The sequence below is a fragment of the Xyrauchen texanus genome, chromosome 12 (genome assembly GCF_025860055.1).
Source record: "Xyrauchen texanus isolate HMW12.3.18 chromosome 12, RBS_HiC_50CHRs, whole genome shotgun sequence".
Taxonomy (NCBI): domain Eukaryota; kingdom Metazoa; phylum Chordata; class Actinopteri; order Cypriniformes; family Catostomidae; genus Xyrauchen; species Xyrauchen texanus.
In genome coordinates, this window is record NC_068287.1 from 14233057 (window position 1) to 14249902 (window position 16846).

The 16846-nt window shown below is 39.6% G+C and overlaps 1 protein-coding gene across 2 annotated transcripts; it reads right to left on the minus strand.

The window, feature by feature from the left end:
- Positions 1 to 593: 593 nt before the first annotated feature.
- On the minus strand, positions 594 to 16559 carry LOC127652707 (DNA (cytosine-5)-methyltransferase 1-like). 2 transcript variants are annotated; one of them, XM_052139023.1, is made up of 35 exons: positions 16196 to 16559; positions 15563 to 15605; positions 15035 to 15142; positions 14720 to 14957; positions 14522 to 14594; positions 14253 to 14337; positions 14136 to 14173; positions 13696 to 13750; positions 13540 to 13623; positions 13248 to 13357; positions 13056 to 13174; positions 12866 to 12958; positions 12437 to 12588; positions 12175 to 12362; positions 9401 to 9415; positions 8844 to 9027; positions 8656 to 8753; positions 7142 to 7292; positions 6730 to 6845; positions 6455 to 6653; positions 6215 to 6345; positions 5552 to 5731; positions 4821 to 5045; positions 4481 to 4673; positions 4159 to 4249; positions 3948 to 4079; positions 3590 to 3872; positions 3349 to 3490; positions 2615 to 2781; positions 2333 to 2510; positions 1784 to 1979; positions 1541 to 1704; positions 1194 to 1310; positions 993 to 1083; positions 594 to 896 (listed from the first exon to the last, which is right to left on the minus strand). In XM_052139023.1, exons 1-35 carry the CDS (start codon positions 16240 to 16242, stop codon positions 859 to 861), a joined length of 4524 nt encoding a protein of 1507 aa, XP_051994983.1. In that variant the 5' UTR covers positions 16243 to 16559; the 3' UTR covers positions 594 to 858. The 2 variants fall into 2 exon arrangements, with proteins under 2 accessions (XP_051994983.1, XP_051994984.1); XM_052139024.1 differs by lacking the exon at positions 9401 to 9415 and having other exon boundaries at positions 16196 to 16558.
- Between the last annotated feature and the right edge of the window lie 287 nt (positions 16560 to 16846).

Here is a 16846-nt window from a genome sequence, read left to right on the forward strand (position 1 = left end):
CATTAAAATAGAAATGGCAAAACCTTTTAAACTGATTCATGCCATCCCAGATGATTATGACTTTCTTCTGAAAGAAAAGAATATTTTAGATCTGCATTTCCTCACAATAGGAGAATGGGTACCAAAATTTTGAAGCTCCAAATGCACAAAGGTAGGATGAAGTGAGCCATAAAACTCCAGTGGTTTAAGGTCTTCAGAAGCAAAATTACAGGTGTGGGAGAAAATATAAATATTTAGGTAAGAAACTGAAGAATGTTAGCGTTTATTGTAAAAAAAAAAAAAAATATTGATCGTTTCTCACCCACACCCATATCACTTCTGGTGAAATCAATTTAACCACCAAAGCCTTTTATGCTACCGTAAAACTATCTACATTCAAAATAAATATTAATTTGTATTGTATGGACCTACAGGGCTGAAATATTCTCCTAAAATTCTTGCGCTCAGCAGAAGTCAGTCAGACACATCTGAGATGGCAAGTAAACGATTCAAATATTTTTTTCTTCCTTTAAGATAATTTATTAAACCATAATCCTTGGAACACCACAACAGGCACAAGTGAAAATACATTTCAAAACAAGAAAATCATTTGATAAGCTTTATTTGAAATATTACAACATATAAAAACGACATAGAATTTGTACCACCATCTCAGTGGATATTGCAAATACACTGTTAAAAATCACATTTACAAATTGATAAACATCACATAAAATGGCACTGCACAGACTGTCCACAGATATGCCACAGAAGTGGCCGGAATCCAAACCAGCTTATGAATAAAAATGTAATGAGTTTACTGGGATGAGATCTCAGGTGCTAAAACGTAATTCAAATGTTACACTGAGGAAGATGGCTTTAGTCACAAACCTCCATCTTCTCCTGCTTCACAGGCTCTGAGTTAAAGAAAGAAGAGCAAAAGTTAAAAGATTCAATCTGACAATCGTTCAACCAGATCTCTTAAAACACCAGTTCAAAATAAATAAATTCACCTGTAGCATTCTCCCTCATCCTCTCCATGACACAGCTCTTGATTTCCAAGCCAATGGCTTTGGAGAGGGGTGGAGGCACAGCATTTCCAACCTGAGTGTATACACAAGGCAAAAGACAATACATAAGTTAGTGCTACATTTGTGCTATAAATCTCAAACGCAGACATTAAAAAAAATAATCATTAAGTACAGGCATCATACCTGTCGGTGTTTGTCTAGAATATTGCCGAAGAATCGATAGGTGTCTGGGAAGCCCTGGGAGCGAGCACATTCCCTGACACTCACCACACGGTGCTGCTCAGGGTGAAGAACACGTCCCTGTGAAAAACAATGCCTTAATTAAAAGTGTACATGTAGGCGTCTAATTAAGTCTTTGTAAAATTGTACAAACACCACCCCCAACTAGGCACTACACAATAACCCACAGCTGATCACAAGAAATGTTAAAGGATGTGCTCTGCGAAGAGGGATTTTGTACCAATGAGACTACTGTTGGCGGGACTACAAAAACATCTTGCTGCACAGTAATTTTGGTGCATTGACAATACCTGCTTTCCCATGGGCTCAGGATTGGTAACAGTAGTGCTGAAGAATCCATCCCATTCGAGCCGGCCGTACAGGCCAGCCCAGTGGTTGTGGCGGTTGCCCGTATGAGGCAGACACCATGGAATCAGTGTGTTGAACTGCCTGTCTGCAGGGTCACACGGTTTTCCTAGTATGAGAAAGCACAAGTGTTAAGTACCAGACTTGACTTAATATTAATCAGTAACCAGTCATGTGGTAGAACATACCCTCAGCACAGGAACACACTCCTCTCAAAGTGCCAGTTCCACTGCGAATATTCTTTTTGTCAGAGTGGGTGTAGCGAAGTTTCTTTGAGGTAGTGCCGTCCCGCAATCGCACCTCAAGATTAGGCAGATCCCTCCAATCAGAGCCAGGAGCCAAGGGAATGTGACGCATGCGGGCAGCCACTAGAGCACTCATGTCCTAGGGCAGCACAAAGCCCATTAAAAAAAAATAATAATAATAATAATTAGGGTGTAAGCAACATTGTCTTCCCACTTGCAAGCCTATATTGACCATTACTTTAGGTTTAAGCTATCTGTGGGCACCCATCCCTTGAAAAGAATATCCTGTATGAATAATCTCATTTTCCTTTGAGAAACAAAGAAAGTGAAGCCTGTGTATTAGAAGTCTTGCATAAAGCTTCCCAATGTGCAAAAGCAGAACAAACATCAGTTTTAATCTGTACAACCAATATTCCCATCTCTTGGCCATTTTCCAAATTTCCAACAGAATTGTCAAAGAAATACACCAAGACAAAGACAGGAGGAACTGACCTTGCAGATGTGGTCTCTGAGGATTGGCTGGTACTGAGAGCCACGAATGCGTCTCTGGAACCAGGACTGAGGCTCACCGTTGTAGGAAATCTCAAGAGCAGCAGCTCCATTACGGATCTCTGGGAGGTCAGACATTGTGTCCCGCACTGTGATGGTGCGATAAATGCCCCCATTTCCACTGGAAAAGATAAAGATTGTGATGTTCATTGACAAAACAGATCCTCAAAATATGATGTTAGAAAGGCCATAGAGAGAGAGGTGTTAATGTTAAAAAATGCCTACCGAGTAACGTTGCTGACAAATCTCTTATCATCAACCACCACACTAAGAGAGCATGCACGAGGAGCAAACACATGCAGGGGCTCAGGGTAGCGGGGCAGTTTTTCTCCTGGAGCAGCAGCCAGAATGATAGCCCTGCGTCGTGTCTGGGCAACACCATACTGCCCTGCCTGTGGAGGTCCAAAGAAATAATAGGTATTAAATAGGGATGTCACCGAATATCGATAGGCACATTATTTTCTCTTTACATTTGAGGCATTGATAAATCAACATCAGCCGAGATTTAAATTAGAAGCCTAATGTGTGTGTGCTTTCAATTCAATGCCAGTTGCATTCCATTCAATGTAGTCTGATGTTTGGGATACCACAAGGGGGCAACGTAACATTTACTGAAGCCAGTTGTGGCATGGACAAGACAAATTTCACAAGCTGATGGCAGTCCAAAGTTGCAAAATGTTTTTGTACTTTAAGTATTAACAAATTCATTTTGATGAGTTTGCAGGTAATTGTACAAAACTGGTGTAACTGCCCCATTTATATCTGATAAAAATTCTGATACATTGATAAATCATTGGGAAAATCTTCTGACTATCGCTACGGGGAAAAAGACATTGATTGATCCCAAGCATCAGACCTTGAGATTATGATTAAAATTCCTGAGTGCAAATTACTTTTGAATAATTAGTCATCAAGATGCCAACACCACCTCCCCCATTTACTAAAGTATATCAACTCACCTGTAGCACACCGAATGTGCACTGATAGCCCATGCGCACCAGACAGCGCAGAGTGAGCTTCAGGACCATGGAACGCTTGAACGACACGAAGTTCCTCACGTTCTCCAGCAGGAAAAATTTGGGTCTGTAGTAGTCACAGTAACTGAAAAGGGAGATGGACATGTTGGTGAACATTTTTATATATAGCTGTAAGCTTCAAAAATGCAAAACATTTTTATTTATTTTTTACTGTTCTGCTGACCTCAAATAAGAAACCACCAGAGAGTTCTTGAACTTTGAGTATGTGCGCGAGTTAAAACGGTTCATTCCACTGAAGCCTTGGCAGGGCGGCCCACCGCAGAGCATCTCCACATCACCCTTCTGTGGCAGCTTCTGTCCGAGGGAGTTGGTCTTCTCTCCGGACATCACCAGTTTGAGAAGAACGTTACAGTCCTCTGTAAAAACTGTGGTGCCTGGATTATTCAACCTGAACGCCTGAGCAGCAGGGTCCCACATCTCTATAGCCCAATGAGTCTCCGAGATGCCTGTTGGGGAACAAGTCCAGCTTAGTCCCTTGACCAAGCTTAAACGAGTGCCATTGAATAAAAAAAAAGGCCTACCTGCTTGATGGAAACCTTCAGAGAGACCACCACAGCCAGAGAACACATCCAACGTGCGTAGTTTGGAGATCGCAGGCTCTTGTGGCTCCTGTTCTGGTGATTCCTGTGAAGCTGCTTTACCTTTCCCTTTCCCTGTAGAGAGACAATGCTATAACATGCCACAATGTTCTCTCCAGACACCAAGTCAATGTAATAATTCCAGCATAAATACCTTTGCCCTTTCCTTTCCCCTTGCCTTTATGCACAGCTGATCTGGCATGATTGGGAGGATCCTCAAAGCTCTTAGTCTTTGCATTGTAAGCCTTTAGAAGAGGAAATGCAAACAAAAACCTTTAAAGAAACGTGTCATTTATGCCTAAACATTTTAAATTAGCTTTTTATGGCCTTATTTATTGAAAGTTACAGCAGAGAGGGGGACCATAAACAAGAGGGAACATTATTGGGAAATGTTGCAAGTGTGACCAACTCATATGAGTGCCACGGCTCAGTGCTAATCACCATGTGAACTTGCTCCACCTAACACTCATAAATACCTCCAGGAAGTAAAAGTGATCTGGTCCTCTATTTGAATAGTCCTGCACACTTTCCACCAGATCCTCAGCATACTCTACAATACAGCGGCCCAGCACCTCCGTCATGATCACAGAAACTTCCTCATCACTCCAGTACAGCTGGTTTATATCAGAGTGGTAGGCACCTTTTGGTCCTTTATGAGTGTTCTCTGGTCTGAAAGCAACAGTCATTGAGAGAGCAGGTCAGTTTAAAGTACAGGCGTGCTGTACAGAAATTGAAATTTCAGTCCCTAGACTGAATAGAACCATTAGTGGCAGATTCATTGGCTAATCTAATAACCAAGCAAGAGTGAAAAGTCACCTGTATAATTTATAGAGGCGCAACTTTATCTCATTTGTGTCTGGCTTTCCATTACTGCGCTTGCTGCAGAAAATCTGTTTAATTCGCCCAATGCGGAAGGGTTCTGGAGCATCCAGGTTTGAACCCTTGATGTAATCAGAGGACTTTCTGTAGTATTCTGGGTACAGATCTTCATCGACATCATCCTTCCTGTGAGGACGCTTCACTGGGCTCGCAACCCTCACCCTTTGAGAGAATATGTACATTATAAATCTCAAGGCATGACACCAACATAGCTGGTGTCAAGATGTGCAAAACCTCATTAAATCAAGTATGTACATTAGGGCTGTTGCAATTATGATATTTTTTTAAATCACAGTGATTGTCAAACATATCATTCAAGCACATAATTGCGTTACCATTGCGATTCCAAAACACCAGTTCATGTCATTACCGCTGGTGAACGGTGTTGTACACTATGCCAAGTCGTTAGGTGTTGGCTTGGCTTGTGTATCTCACATTGTGAATATGTAACTTATTTTTTTTATAAATCCTTTGGATGAAGAATCCAAAACACAGTTACTAAAAGGATCTAATCCTTTACTATCCTCATTAAATGATTTCACAATATGTTTGTAAATTGATATTTTCATCGTGCATAACCACCATGGAGCCACTATCTCCATGGTGGGGCAGTTGTCACAGTGAAGCCAGCAGCCCTAATGTACATCTGTAAATGCAAGAAAATGTACCCAAAATTAAAGGCATCTGGTGGGAGGTAGACACTGTCTCCTACTCTGTACTGTTCCCCCTTCAGGGTCGCCAACGCATAGAACACTTTAGAGTCATTCTCCTCATCCTCCAGTTGTTCAGAGACATGAGGTGCATCCTGTTCTTCTCGTTCCTTATTCCTAGTGCAGCTGGCACAAAATCTGCAGAAACATCAACAAAATCAGTCCTAATCATTTGTTTAGAGATAGAAAAAAAATGGCGACATAGATGGCGAGGCTTGCAGATGTTGGTTTACAAACCTGCTGCTTATTGAGGAGCATGTTATTTATTATTTTTATATATCCTTCATTAAGCACGAGCTACTACAAACCAAAGTTGCATTGATTAATTTGCATCGGAACACGTTTTCATGGAAAAATACTGTCCCACACAGTGCTCTTTTTAGCCGCACACTTTATATTTCCTGATGTTTCAGATCGAGGTGAACAGAAGATTAAGTGTTAAACAGCGTGTACGTAATAAACTCATGTAAATCACCACTTTAGTGGCTTCATATAAGTACAATTATTACCCGTTACCATTAGTCAATCATAGTTAATTCCAGTTACGTCTAAATTGCTAAAATGGGTTGTCTTAATTGTACACCTGAACTTCAGTCTACAAAAAGCAACATATCAACTCACTTGTACTTGCAGTCCTCAGATGGTGAGACCTTGGGAGGAGTCTCAAAACGAGCACATTCACCTTCATAACAGAGCTGATAAAAGAAGCTATTGGCATCATCAATCACCTTGATGTCATCATCCATTCCACCCTAAAAGAATACCAACATGAAAACTGTCTGGTTTAATCAAGGTCTTGCAGTTTGACGTTCTCAAAGAACAAATGCATAAATAAAAAAGGCAAGATCTCAACATCTGTACCTCCATGAACCAGTTTTCAGATGGAGTCTTGTAGAGAACATTAACTTTGCCATGGATGAAACTCAGCTGCATGTCTTCACAATCGTCAACAAGGAAGAGCTCCAGAGGGTCAGATGATTCCCCAAGAACAGTATCAGTGCCACGACAGAACCAGTGAGCATGGAACATCTTTGCGCTGTCCTCCCACAGTGCTGTAATCCTGAAAATGTAAGAAACGTCAGCAATTTAAGCAATATACATGGGGAAATTAGGATTCCTTAGCCGTTGAAGGTTACCTGGCCAAGTAAAGGGGATGAGATGGGTCATCAGGGCTGACAGACACACAGTCTCCAACCTCTAGCACTTCATTCTCAACACGCACTTTCATGTAGTATTGCTTCCTTCCTTCGGTCTATAATCACAAAAAGCAATCCTTTCAGTCGGCAACCAATTATTTGATACAAAATAAGATCTAGCCTACACAAATGGAGTTTAGATTAAATTTTACACAGTATTTCCTCAATTAACAAACATACTTGGAAATGTGCACTAATCTACAAAGGGGTAGATCATGGAACAAACACCAGGTGAAACACCCCTTCTGTTACTAGGGGGTCCATTGGTCCCAAATATTAGCCAAATGATTGGACCACTCACTGAATATTTTTTTAATACTGAAATTGAAATCACTACATAAAGAGCACATACGCTTATGGGCTCTCCCACCCAGCTGATCTTATTCTTGGTCTCTTTCTTCTTCTTGGCCTGAGACATTTTCTTTTTCTCTTTAAGTGGCAAGACCTCTTCCTCTTCCATATTCTCATCATCCTCAGCTTCCTTCACTGCCATGTTGGGACATCTGGAAAAGGGACAAGACACCCATTCATAACTTGCTCTCCTGCAAACAAGACTGACTCATCTGCTTAACAGTCAAGCCAATGGGCAAAAGATTAGGCAGTTTTAACTGCACCCCTTTAACCGGTCATAAAGGTGCAAATGCAGAGATGGTGAGGTGGTGCATTTACAGCTGTTTTCATTTTAAAACCTTGTCCCCCAAGTCAAAGTACCTTGCTATGGGCCTGCTGGATTGAACTTTTTACATTTTATAGCGAATAAGTTCAAGGCATTCACGCCTGAATGATTCCAGAGTTGATATTTTCTGAATGAAATGGGAGTCGAATGCAGATAAAAGTGACTGGAGTTATTCATTTTTAAATACAGGCATTTTTCAGAGGCATCTTGGAATGTACAGCACAAGTGTTCTTTATATTTAGTGTATTGCGATTCAAAATGTTGAAAGTGATTTTACTCCCTTGTTTCTGCACTGGACTTGCACAACGGCTCCAGCCTTGTCGCAAGCAAAGACCACAATGTGCTGTACGTTTATGGAGTAAAAGTTGTCAGCAAGATAATTGTTCATTTCTGGAGTGAGTGGAATAGTGGGCTGGTTTTTGAGATAGCATCACAGTTATCCTGGCTCTGTCACCAGCAGCGTTGTGTGTGCTGTGATGTAAACTAAAGCCTATTGGGTACTTATTAAAAGGCAATGAGCCATCTGGCATGTCCCAGCCCCACTTCCTATTCCAGTACAAAAAAGAAAATTAATACTACTAGCACATGAGGATTTGCACAAGTATCAGAAGGGGCAGATTCATGTGTTCATACTAGTCTAACCTTTCACCTCAGTGTCAGTTTAGACAATAGTTCAAACGTAATACTGCAAACAAACTCCAAAAGTTTACCTTATGTTCGTATAGCTCAAATTTAAATCAAATCATGTTAAAAGCTCATCTAGACAGCCTAAATTTAGCTTCCAAGGGTTTTAGCCAAAAATAAATCCACCATAAAAAATGCAGTAGTTTTGGGCTAGCAGACACTTGCTCTTTTGTACTAACTGTATAATGTTAAAAAACAGGGGTGGCCAAAATAAAAGCTTTAATTTGTATTGAATGAGAAGGTGCCAAATCTTTGGCCACAGTAATATTATGTCACCAGAAACTTTGCTCAGGAAGATGTGATTATGATGGATGTTCGGTGTACTCTACATGCGATTTTCAAAATAGATGGACCTTCTAAAAAGAGAAGGTCTAAAAGACAGTCTCAAACCAGTGATTGACTCATTTCACAACACAAGCAAAAAACTGGATTTCTTAGCCAAGCAGACAGATTCTTGGGCCAACATGTGGTCTAGAGAGAAGTATGACTGGACAGATTAAGCATACCTTCTTTTCTGACAGGCCTGCTTGCTTCTGCCACTTCCTCCAAACTTGATCATATCTTTACAAGCTGAACATTTGCCACAGTCTGATGCTTGACACACCTGAAAGAAAAAAAACAAAAAAAAAACAGAATAAGTGAGTGTACTGCACACAAACCACTTACAATAGCTTCAAATAAATTGCCAACTGACCTCACAGACACCACAGCGATGCCTCTTCACTCCACCTCCCTCCTTATTGTTCTGGTCAATCTGATCAGAGAAGAAAGTATCAAAGATCTGGTAAACCAGTTTAGTGGTGGTTGCTCTAGTTGGGCCCTTGCTGTCCTTCTCAATCTTGGTGGGATGACGGATGGCCTGTCTTCTGGCTGCTCTCCTGAATATGGAAATGCCAAAATAAACAACTAATGAGCCACAAATACAAAGACTAGACTAATAGCCAATCTCAAATTAAGCCACGCCTGTACATATAAGGTCACAGGAGATGGAGTGGATTGACAGGACGAGTTCATCAATTCAATACAGAACAAGGACATTGTTCCATCAGACATTTACATTTCTCCAAAAGGGGCACTTGTAAATCCAAACGATGGGAGCTCAAACATCAGTTATCCAGAGCCATAAAAAATAAAATAGGAAAAATGATCTTGTCCTCATCCCCCATGCTTTTGTGCCAGTGATGCAGTTTGCCAGACAACTTCAGTAAAAAAAAAAATAAAAAAGCATGCTAAGCATATTGTTTTACATACCAGTACAACTGTCTGCTGCGTTAGAGGAACATAAGAAACATGATCAGGGTAGAAATGCAAAGATCATAATTTTCTGCTAGGGATGCACCAGGGATACCACTTTCCTCTTCTGATATCAGAAATCACAGTATCAGCCGATACCCATCCCAATACCGGTGATGTTTTTTGCATTATCAGTTTAGAAGACCTTTACATTATAGTGTGGAACTGATTGTGTGTGCCCTTTAATATGTAAAGAAACAAACCTCAAACTACACTTTCACAGAAGTGGGAGCAAATCACAAGTCTTAACCATCAAGTCTCAAGTGCAGTCAAATCAATCAAGTCAGTGACTCACCTCAAGTCAGTCAAGTCCTGATGAGTTTCAAGTCACAGTACTAAAATGGTTACATTTTGAAATAAATATTTAATTATGGTCTGAAAAGATGAACTTGTATACATTTACAAAAGTCAAATGAATTGTATAACAGTAATGTTATAATAATTTTACACTGCATTAAATACGATGAATACTTCAAAACACCTTATTCGAATTGTTTATATTTTGAGAATTAACCGGTTAAAATGTACAACACAGTGTACGCTGTGTAAAAATGCAGTCAGATTTTCACATTGATTAACAAAAATGGCAGATGGGCTGAATGAAAATGCTAATTCACTCTGACAGTAGGTGGCGCTTATGCAGCAGAAATATAGCAGTTACCCGGTTAACACCTGTACACAAAGCAGCCCTGCACTTATAAACAATACTTTATTAGGCATTATACGGAGGTAAGATGAAGAAAACGCCACCAAACCTTTTCTGAAGACAGTCAGTTCCCTTCAGGGATACATTTATATAGTCATAAAATTATTGCATTCAAGGGCTTTAAAGTCTTCAGAAGTCATAATCACTATGAGATCACTTGGATTTATCATGAGTCATTCTGTATATTTTATACTGGTCAAGTTTTAAATAAAGTGCTGTGACTGCAAATCTGCCCTTTATGTTTTTATATACTCCTAGACAAACAGCAAAAAACATTTATCTACTGAATCCAGTCTGACAAAGCAGAAACGTGATCACGGTCGAGCAAAAACTAGAGTGAACTTCTGCAGGGCATTTGATTCATGGAGGGACCCTAGTTCAGTTTTGGGGATCAAAACAGATCCTGGACTGGCTTTCTTCAGGTAAGCTTATGTAACTGCAAAGCATGTGAAATATAGTATCATAATGAATGATCAGTGTAATTTTAGCTAACTTGATCTTGCCTGCACAGAAACCGTCATAAAGATAATCTGTAATTAATAGGGACGCACCGATCCGATACGGAAGCTTTTATGATGGTATAAGTGTATTGTTCAAAATGGTCATTTGGTGTGTGTGTGTGTGTACTGGATGCTTCAACCTTCAGAAATCCCAAAGAAAAATATGAACTTTTCATTGATTACCTATACATGATAATGAGCGATTGAAGCTCTGGCTTATCGCACTGAACCTGGATACAAGTACACCCCTACATTCTCAAATATTGGAGGGTGTGTAGTGAACATTTTACCCCTGAGGATTTCAGACCATCGAAAGAAACAAAAGGGCCGATATCTGAATTAATTGGCTGTGCACGTGTCATTTTCCCTGCGAACTCCGGTATGTGTGAAAACAGTCATGGTCACACCACCCTCGGGTGCTGCACCTCCCACTCCTCATCACTCGATTTCTGCACCTGCACTCAACTCACCACTGCCTGCATAAATAAGTTTGTGAAGCTTATATTCTGTGAAATCCCCTGTACCATTGATCTGTGTAAATCCTGTGAATCTCAGTAAACGCTCTCCTCGTGGGGCAGAGGAGATAACAGTAGATAAAAAGTAGATAACAAAAGGCTTGCTACAAAATAAAGGATGGTTATTTACTGGAGTAATGTTTTTATTATTTTAGTTTGTGAATGGCACTTGGTCTGTGGAAGTTTATCTTGTAAACAATGACGTGACGTGTGACCTTACGCCATCCCTCATGAGCGCGCACAACAGAAGTACGGAAATAAAATCAATTGTTTGGATTCAGAAGAATATTTGTCGACTGGAGTAGTGTGGATTATTTTGATGCACCCTCAATATGCATTTTACTGTCCAAAAAATAGAGTACATTCACTTGCATTGATTGGAGACCTGAAATAAAATACTAAAAATCTGTTTAGATTAAGAAAGAAACTTGTACATCTTGGATGGCCTGAGGGAGAGTAAATACATTTTTTTAGTGATCTATTCATTTTAATAACAAGGGTTTCTGAATCTTACATACTGCACCTTTCAGAGAGCAAGATGCAACAGCCAAGTACCTTCACCAACCGTAAGGGGCCGTTCACATCGAATGCTTTTTCCAACCATCCATTTGCTTTTCTATGCAAACGCAGGCTAGACGAAAGTCTTATGTTTCACTTTGTTTATTCAGCGAAGGAGCGACAATTTCCAAGGAGCATTGTTTTTTAGATGCAATGTCGGATTAAAAATAAATACAAAAAAAAAGTCTGATTTCGGTTCAACTTTATTTGTTGCATGGTCTAGCCTTTTTTACTGCAATACGATCGTTCTGAAGTCATCGTCGGTGCTTGGCATTTTTTTGTATTACATTCAACTAATATTCGTATTTCAAATTTTTATTTGAAAGCCCTAATTAATCCATCAGCCGATTCCCTGCTTTCATATTGTGAAGAGCACAATTATTTCAGTCAGCCACAACTCAGAATAGCCACATTGATTAAAATATAACAAGAACTTAGCAGTACTAAACGAACCTCTTTCCCAAAGTAACACCAGCCAGCTTGATCAAGTCTCGCATGCAGGGTGTAACTATGATTGGCTGCTCGTCAGAGTCTCCAGCCTCGTCATAGCTCTCCATCTGCTCCACCACAAACTGGGCATGGCGCAGCAGTGTGTCCTCGGTAAAGCGGTTGAAGTTCAGCCCAGCAGGTGGAACTGTAGTCTAAAAACATTGAGGAAAATGGTCAGAACTGCAATTGACTGACAAACATTGATCCACAACACTAACAAACTCACCTCAATTTTATTCAGCAGGTCTTCATATGAAGAATCCTGGTTCTTCTGAAGATACTCAACCACAATCTTGCTCATGTAGATCTTCTCTTGCATCAGAGCAAAAATAGTGGAATACTCCTCACTGGGATCCATTAGGATGTAGTCAGCAAATGCTGTGTGAAGTTATAAATTAACTGTAGGTTTGCAGCAATGCTAAAATTCTGGCCAACACTGATAATAGTGTTGACACATTTTATAGCCCATAATCAAATGGCCAATATTATAGATTAAAACTAAAATACAAGGTTTTGAGCTTTAAGTATATAAATGCACACAATACAACAATTCATTTAGAGTTGAAACTAGTAAAATCTCTTAAAGAGAAGTTAACTTCAATATATATGCAAACGAACAGCTCTTAATACATAAGGGGATGATTTAAAAGGTTACCTGTAGTGAATCCAATTAAAGCTTTCTCCCCACCATCAAAACCAGTTATCCACCAAGCATTGATTGGTCCAAGCTTTTTGGCAGGAACACCACCTGGAGAGAGAGCATTTCTTATTTTTCTAAAATTGGTGATGACAAGTTGCTCAATAAAATAAAAACTGCAGGGAGAATTAAAAGTCCAAAAACACACCATCCATGCACGGGTTGTCATCATAGATGGGTTTAACGGCACAACTGAAGTACAGTTCCACATTTTTCTCGATGAGGCCAGAGTCAAAAGGACACAGGTGTCCATGCTTGTCATAAACACTGTAAATGACAATCACATCGGTGAGAACATTGACAACAGCAGATGTGTCATTTTAGATCAATCTCATTTTACCTGAAATTGGTAATCTTGTGCTGGGGCAGGTCTTCATAGCTTTCAAAACCATCCTCATTTGCATCAAAAAGGGAGAGACGCTCATCGGTTAACATCTCTGGCTCATCCAACTACCAAATATGGTCATAAACAAATTATAAACTGCTCTTAGTGATATATATATAACACACACACACACACACACACACACACACACACACACACACACACACACACACACACACACACACACACACACACACACACACACACACACACACACACACACACACACACACACACAAATTCTGACCGCATAATCAGGATCTCCTTGGAAGAACTTGAGGTCTGAATCATCCAGATACTGCCTGCAGTCAGGACATTTTGGTGGAGGGGTCTAAAATGCAGATTTATTACATTAATTTGATGCATTACCAAATAAGAAAAACAAACTGAAATGGTGCATCACCTTGGCAGTGGATAAAGTCTTAATCTTGTCATTAGCAGAGTTCTCCGTGTCAGGTCTGGAAAAGAACGGGAAAATTAAAAACCTGGTTGTACCACACACTTTTTTTTAATTGAACTCCATATTAAAGCAGCATTATGTAAGATTTTTTTGGTTAAACATTAACATCTTCAAAGTAATACTTCATTTTTAAATGTTTAATCTTAACATATCAACACGAAAAAGAGCAAGTAATGACTCCAGTTCTGATTATCTCCAAGTCACGATCACACAGAGGCAAGCTCCAGGTAAGCTCACATCAGGATTCATCTACCAGAAGAGCAGTGCCAAAACACGATTCACGTAATGCATTCTTCTGCAAATTGCTTGCAATTATAACTTTTAACCACAGAGATCACTAGAGAGCATTAAGTTACACAGTGCAGCTTTAACAAGTAACTCACTTTTCATCCTCTTTTTTAAGGCGTTTCTCTTCATGGACCTTGAAAAGGGGAAGATAAGTGAATACAACCATGGACTTCCAATTCCAATTAAAACATTCCATGGGAAATTAATCTTACCTCCTCTGGAATGTCTTCCTCTATCTTAACTTCTGCATCACCATTCGTGGTTTCACAGTTCAACTCATCAGACTTGCGTTTTGGGCTATAAGAGGAATAAGAACAGAATTATAAATTGAAGTAATAACAGCTTAAATTTATATATTCTCATACACTCATTTTCCTTGACAGTTCCGTCGCACACGAAACTGCCATTGCAGAGACTATACATGCCACAAACTATAGATGCACACAAAAAGGAAAACATTGACATTAAATTGTTTACTTACATTCTAGAGAACATTGACATGATAGTTGTCTGTTTTCCAGAGTTACATGGAACCCTGCTACTGGCTGGAGATTCTGTGGGAGGAAATTAGACATTTATAAAACTATTACACTTTAGATTCAGTTCTCAAAACAATGAGGAGATGCATCTATTGTAATATATGGAGGGGAATTAAAAGCTCCAAATCTGTTGAACTCACTCTTAGGCTCAGAGTCTGCTTTACTGCGACGCCCACCCTTTCGCCTTGGGGCGCTGGAGGACTTTATAGCATCTCCATCCTCCTGAGTATCCATGGCTCCCTCCTGCTCGCCACTGTCTTTATGAGATCCATTTTCAGTGAATCCATTTGAATGTCCGTTCTGCCCCACTCCATCATCCTCCTTGCCAACTCCCAGAGCTTTCTTCAGAACTGCCTTCACCTCTGATGTATACAACTCCTACACAAATACAATCCTATTTGAGAAATTCTTAAGAAAAATTCTAATAGGGAAACCAAAAGGGAAGAGTAACTCACAGTGGAAAGCTCAGAGCTCTTTAACTTGTCCTCAAGGATTTTGAGCTGGTCCTGAGCATCGGTGAGCAGAAACTCCTGTAGTAACCTGAGCTTTTCCTTTACACACTCCTAGAAAATTCAGAAGCCAACAGATTTCACAAGTTTCAGAAATCAAATCTATTTCTAAAAAAGGATTGACAAGTAAAACAAATTTGTAAAACTGAAGTCATGTTATGATCTTAGTTTTAAAAGTGTGAAAACACTGGACTGAACACATGATCTTTTATTGTAAAGGTTCATGCTTAACGTCTGAACCAAATTGTCTAAATTAACCTTTATAAAACATATACACACACACACATATACATATATATATATATATATTTTTTTTTAAATGGATGTTGTCTGATTTCCTTTCTCTGATCAACAATTGCCCAGCATATTATGGCAATTCATTCAATGTAGTGGAACTGGTACAACATGTAAATAAACATTTACATGCAGTGCACCTAATAAACAATTTTTATGGCAGCAAAGAAAAATACTCACCTCATCTGACAAACTGTCTCCACCTTCCTCCAGCACCTGAAGCCTGGGAACATGAAGGTAAACAGTTCATCAACGCACAAAATGCCCACCAACGTAAGATCTAAATGACTCAACACACACGAAGCTATATTATATACATACATACGTACGTACGTACGTACATGTACAAAGAGAGCGAGAAACCTATAAAATGTAATTTCGATATCTCGGTTTTACACCAAAAAGTAGTATGCATGACGGATGAGCAGTCATGATTTATTAGATTGGATGAAGTGATTAAGTAGGGGGAGAAAGGAGGCGTGCATTGGCTTTCCTGTTACACGTGTATTTGGCGCCAAATGCATTCAGACTGATAAGTGCGAGTACGCTCGTATTTCTCGAATCAAAACAATCAGCCGCTGCCTATTTTACCCGCTAAATCTGATCTGATCTGATGGCGGATAGAGCATTTGTATCACGGCTAAATGCTAACGAGAGATATAACCGAATTGTTATCGACTTCTCAAATTAGCACATAATGCAACGACGGTTGTGACATAATCAATGTTTTAAAAACTCGCGAACGAAGCCCGCGAACAAACAAAACATCACATTCGGTATATCATTACAGTTGCATATAATACAGCACCGTACCGTTCCTTGACATCCTCTGGCAGAGACAATGAGGTCCTGGTAGGCATTTCAAGTTAGAAATTGGATTAAATAAAATGACAATTTAAAACAACAGATAAAAGCCGTTATTAAGATCTGACAGTGTCAATTGTAACGCGCGCAGGAGGAGCTCAACTGGCTTTATGAATAGTCGCTAAAAGCCAGAGAATACGCGCGGGCCACCTTTTCGCGCGGAAACCCGGGTGAGTTGGCCGCTACCACTCATTCAAAGGACGGGGATTAAAGGTGTCAAATTAGTTATCGGTTTCTAATGTGACTACAAATAACTCAAATGCGACATTCTGAGTACTTGTCATATACATTACAATTATAGGATATATACTTTATCAGTGAAGTAATGTCAACTGAGAAGTCGTTTTCAAGACTATTTTTCATGCGCACCCCCTCTTCGGCATCAGAAACTCTACTAACATGGGCTGTACCACTTTTCGCTTTGACTCAGGGGCGCAAATAAAATAAAAACTCTTCACTATTTAATTAGCTTGGAGTAAATAAATATACTCCGAACTAGTAAATTTAATCTCTTTAATTAAATATCCATATTTTGAATTAATTTGATATTCAACGAGGAACGATCTTAAAAAGAATCATATACATTAGATAAAAAAAACG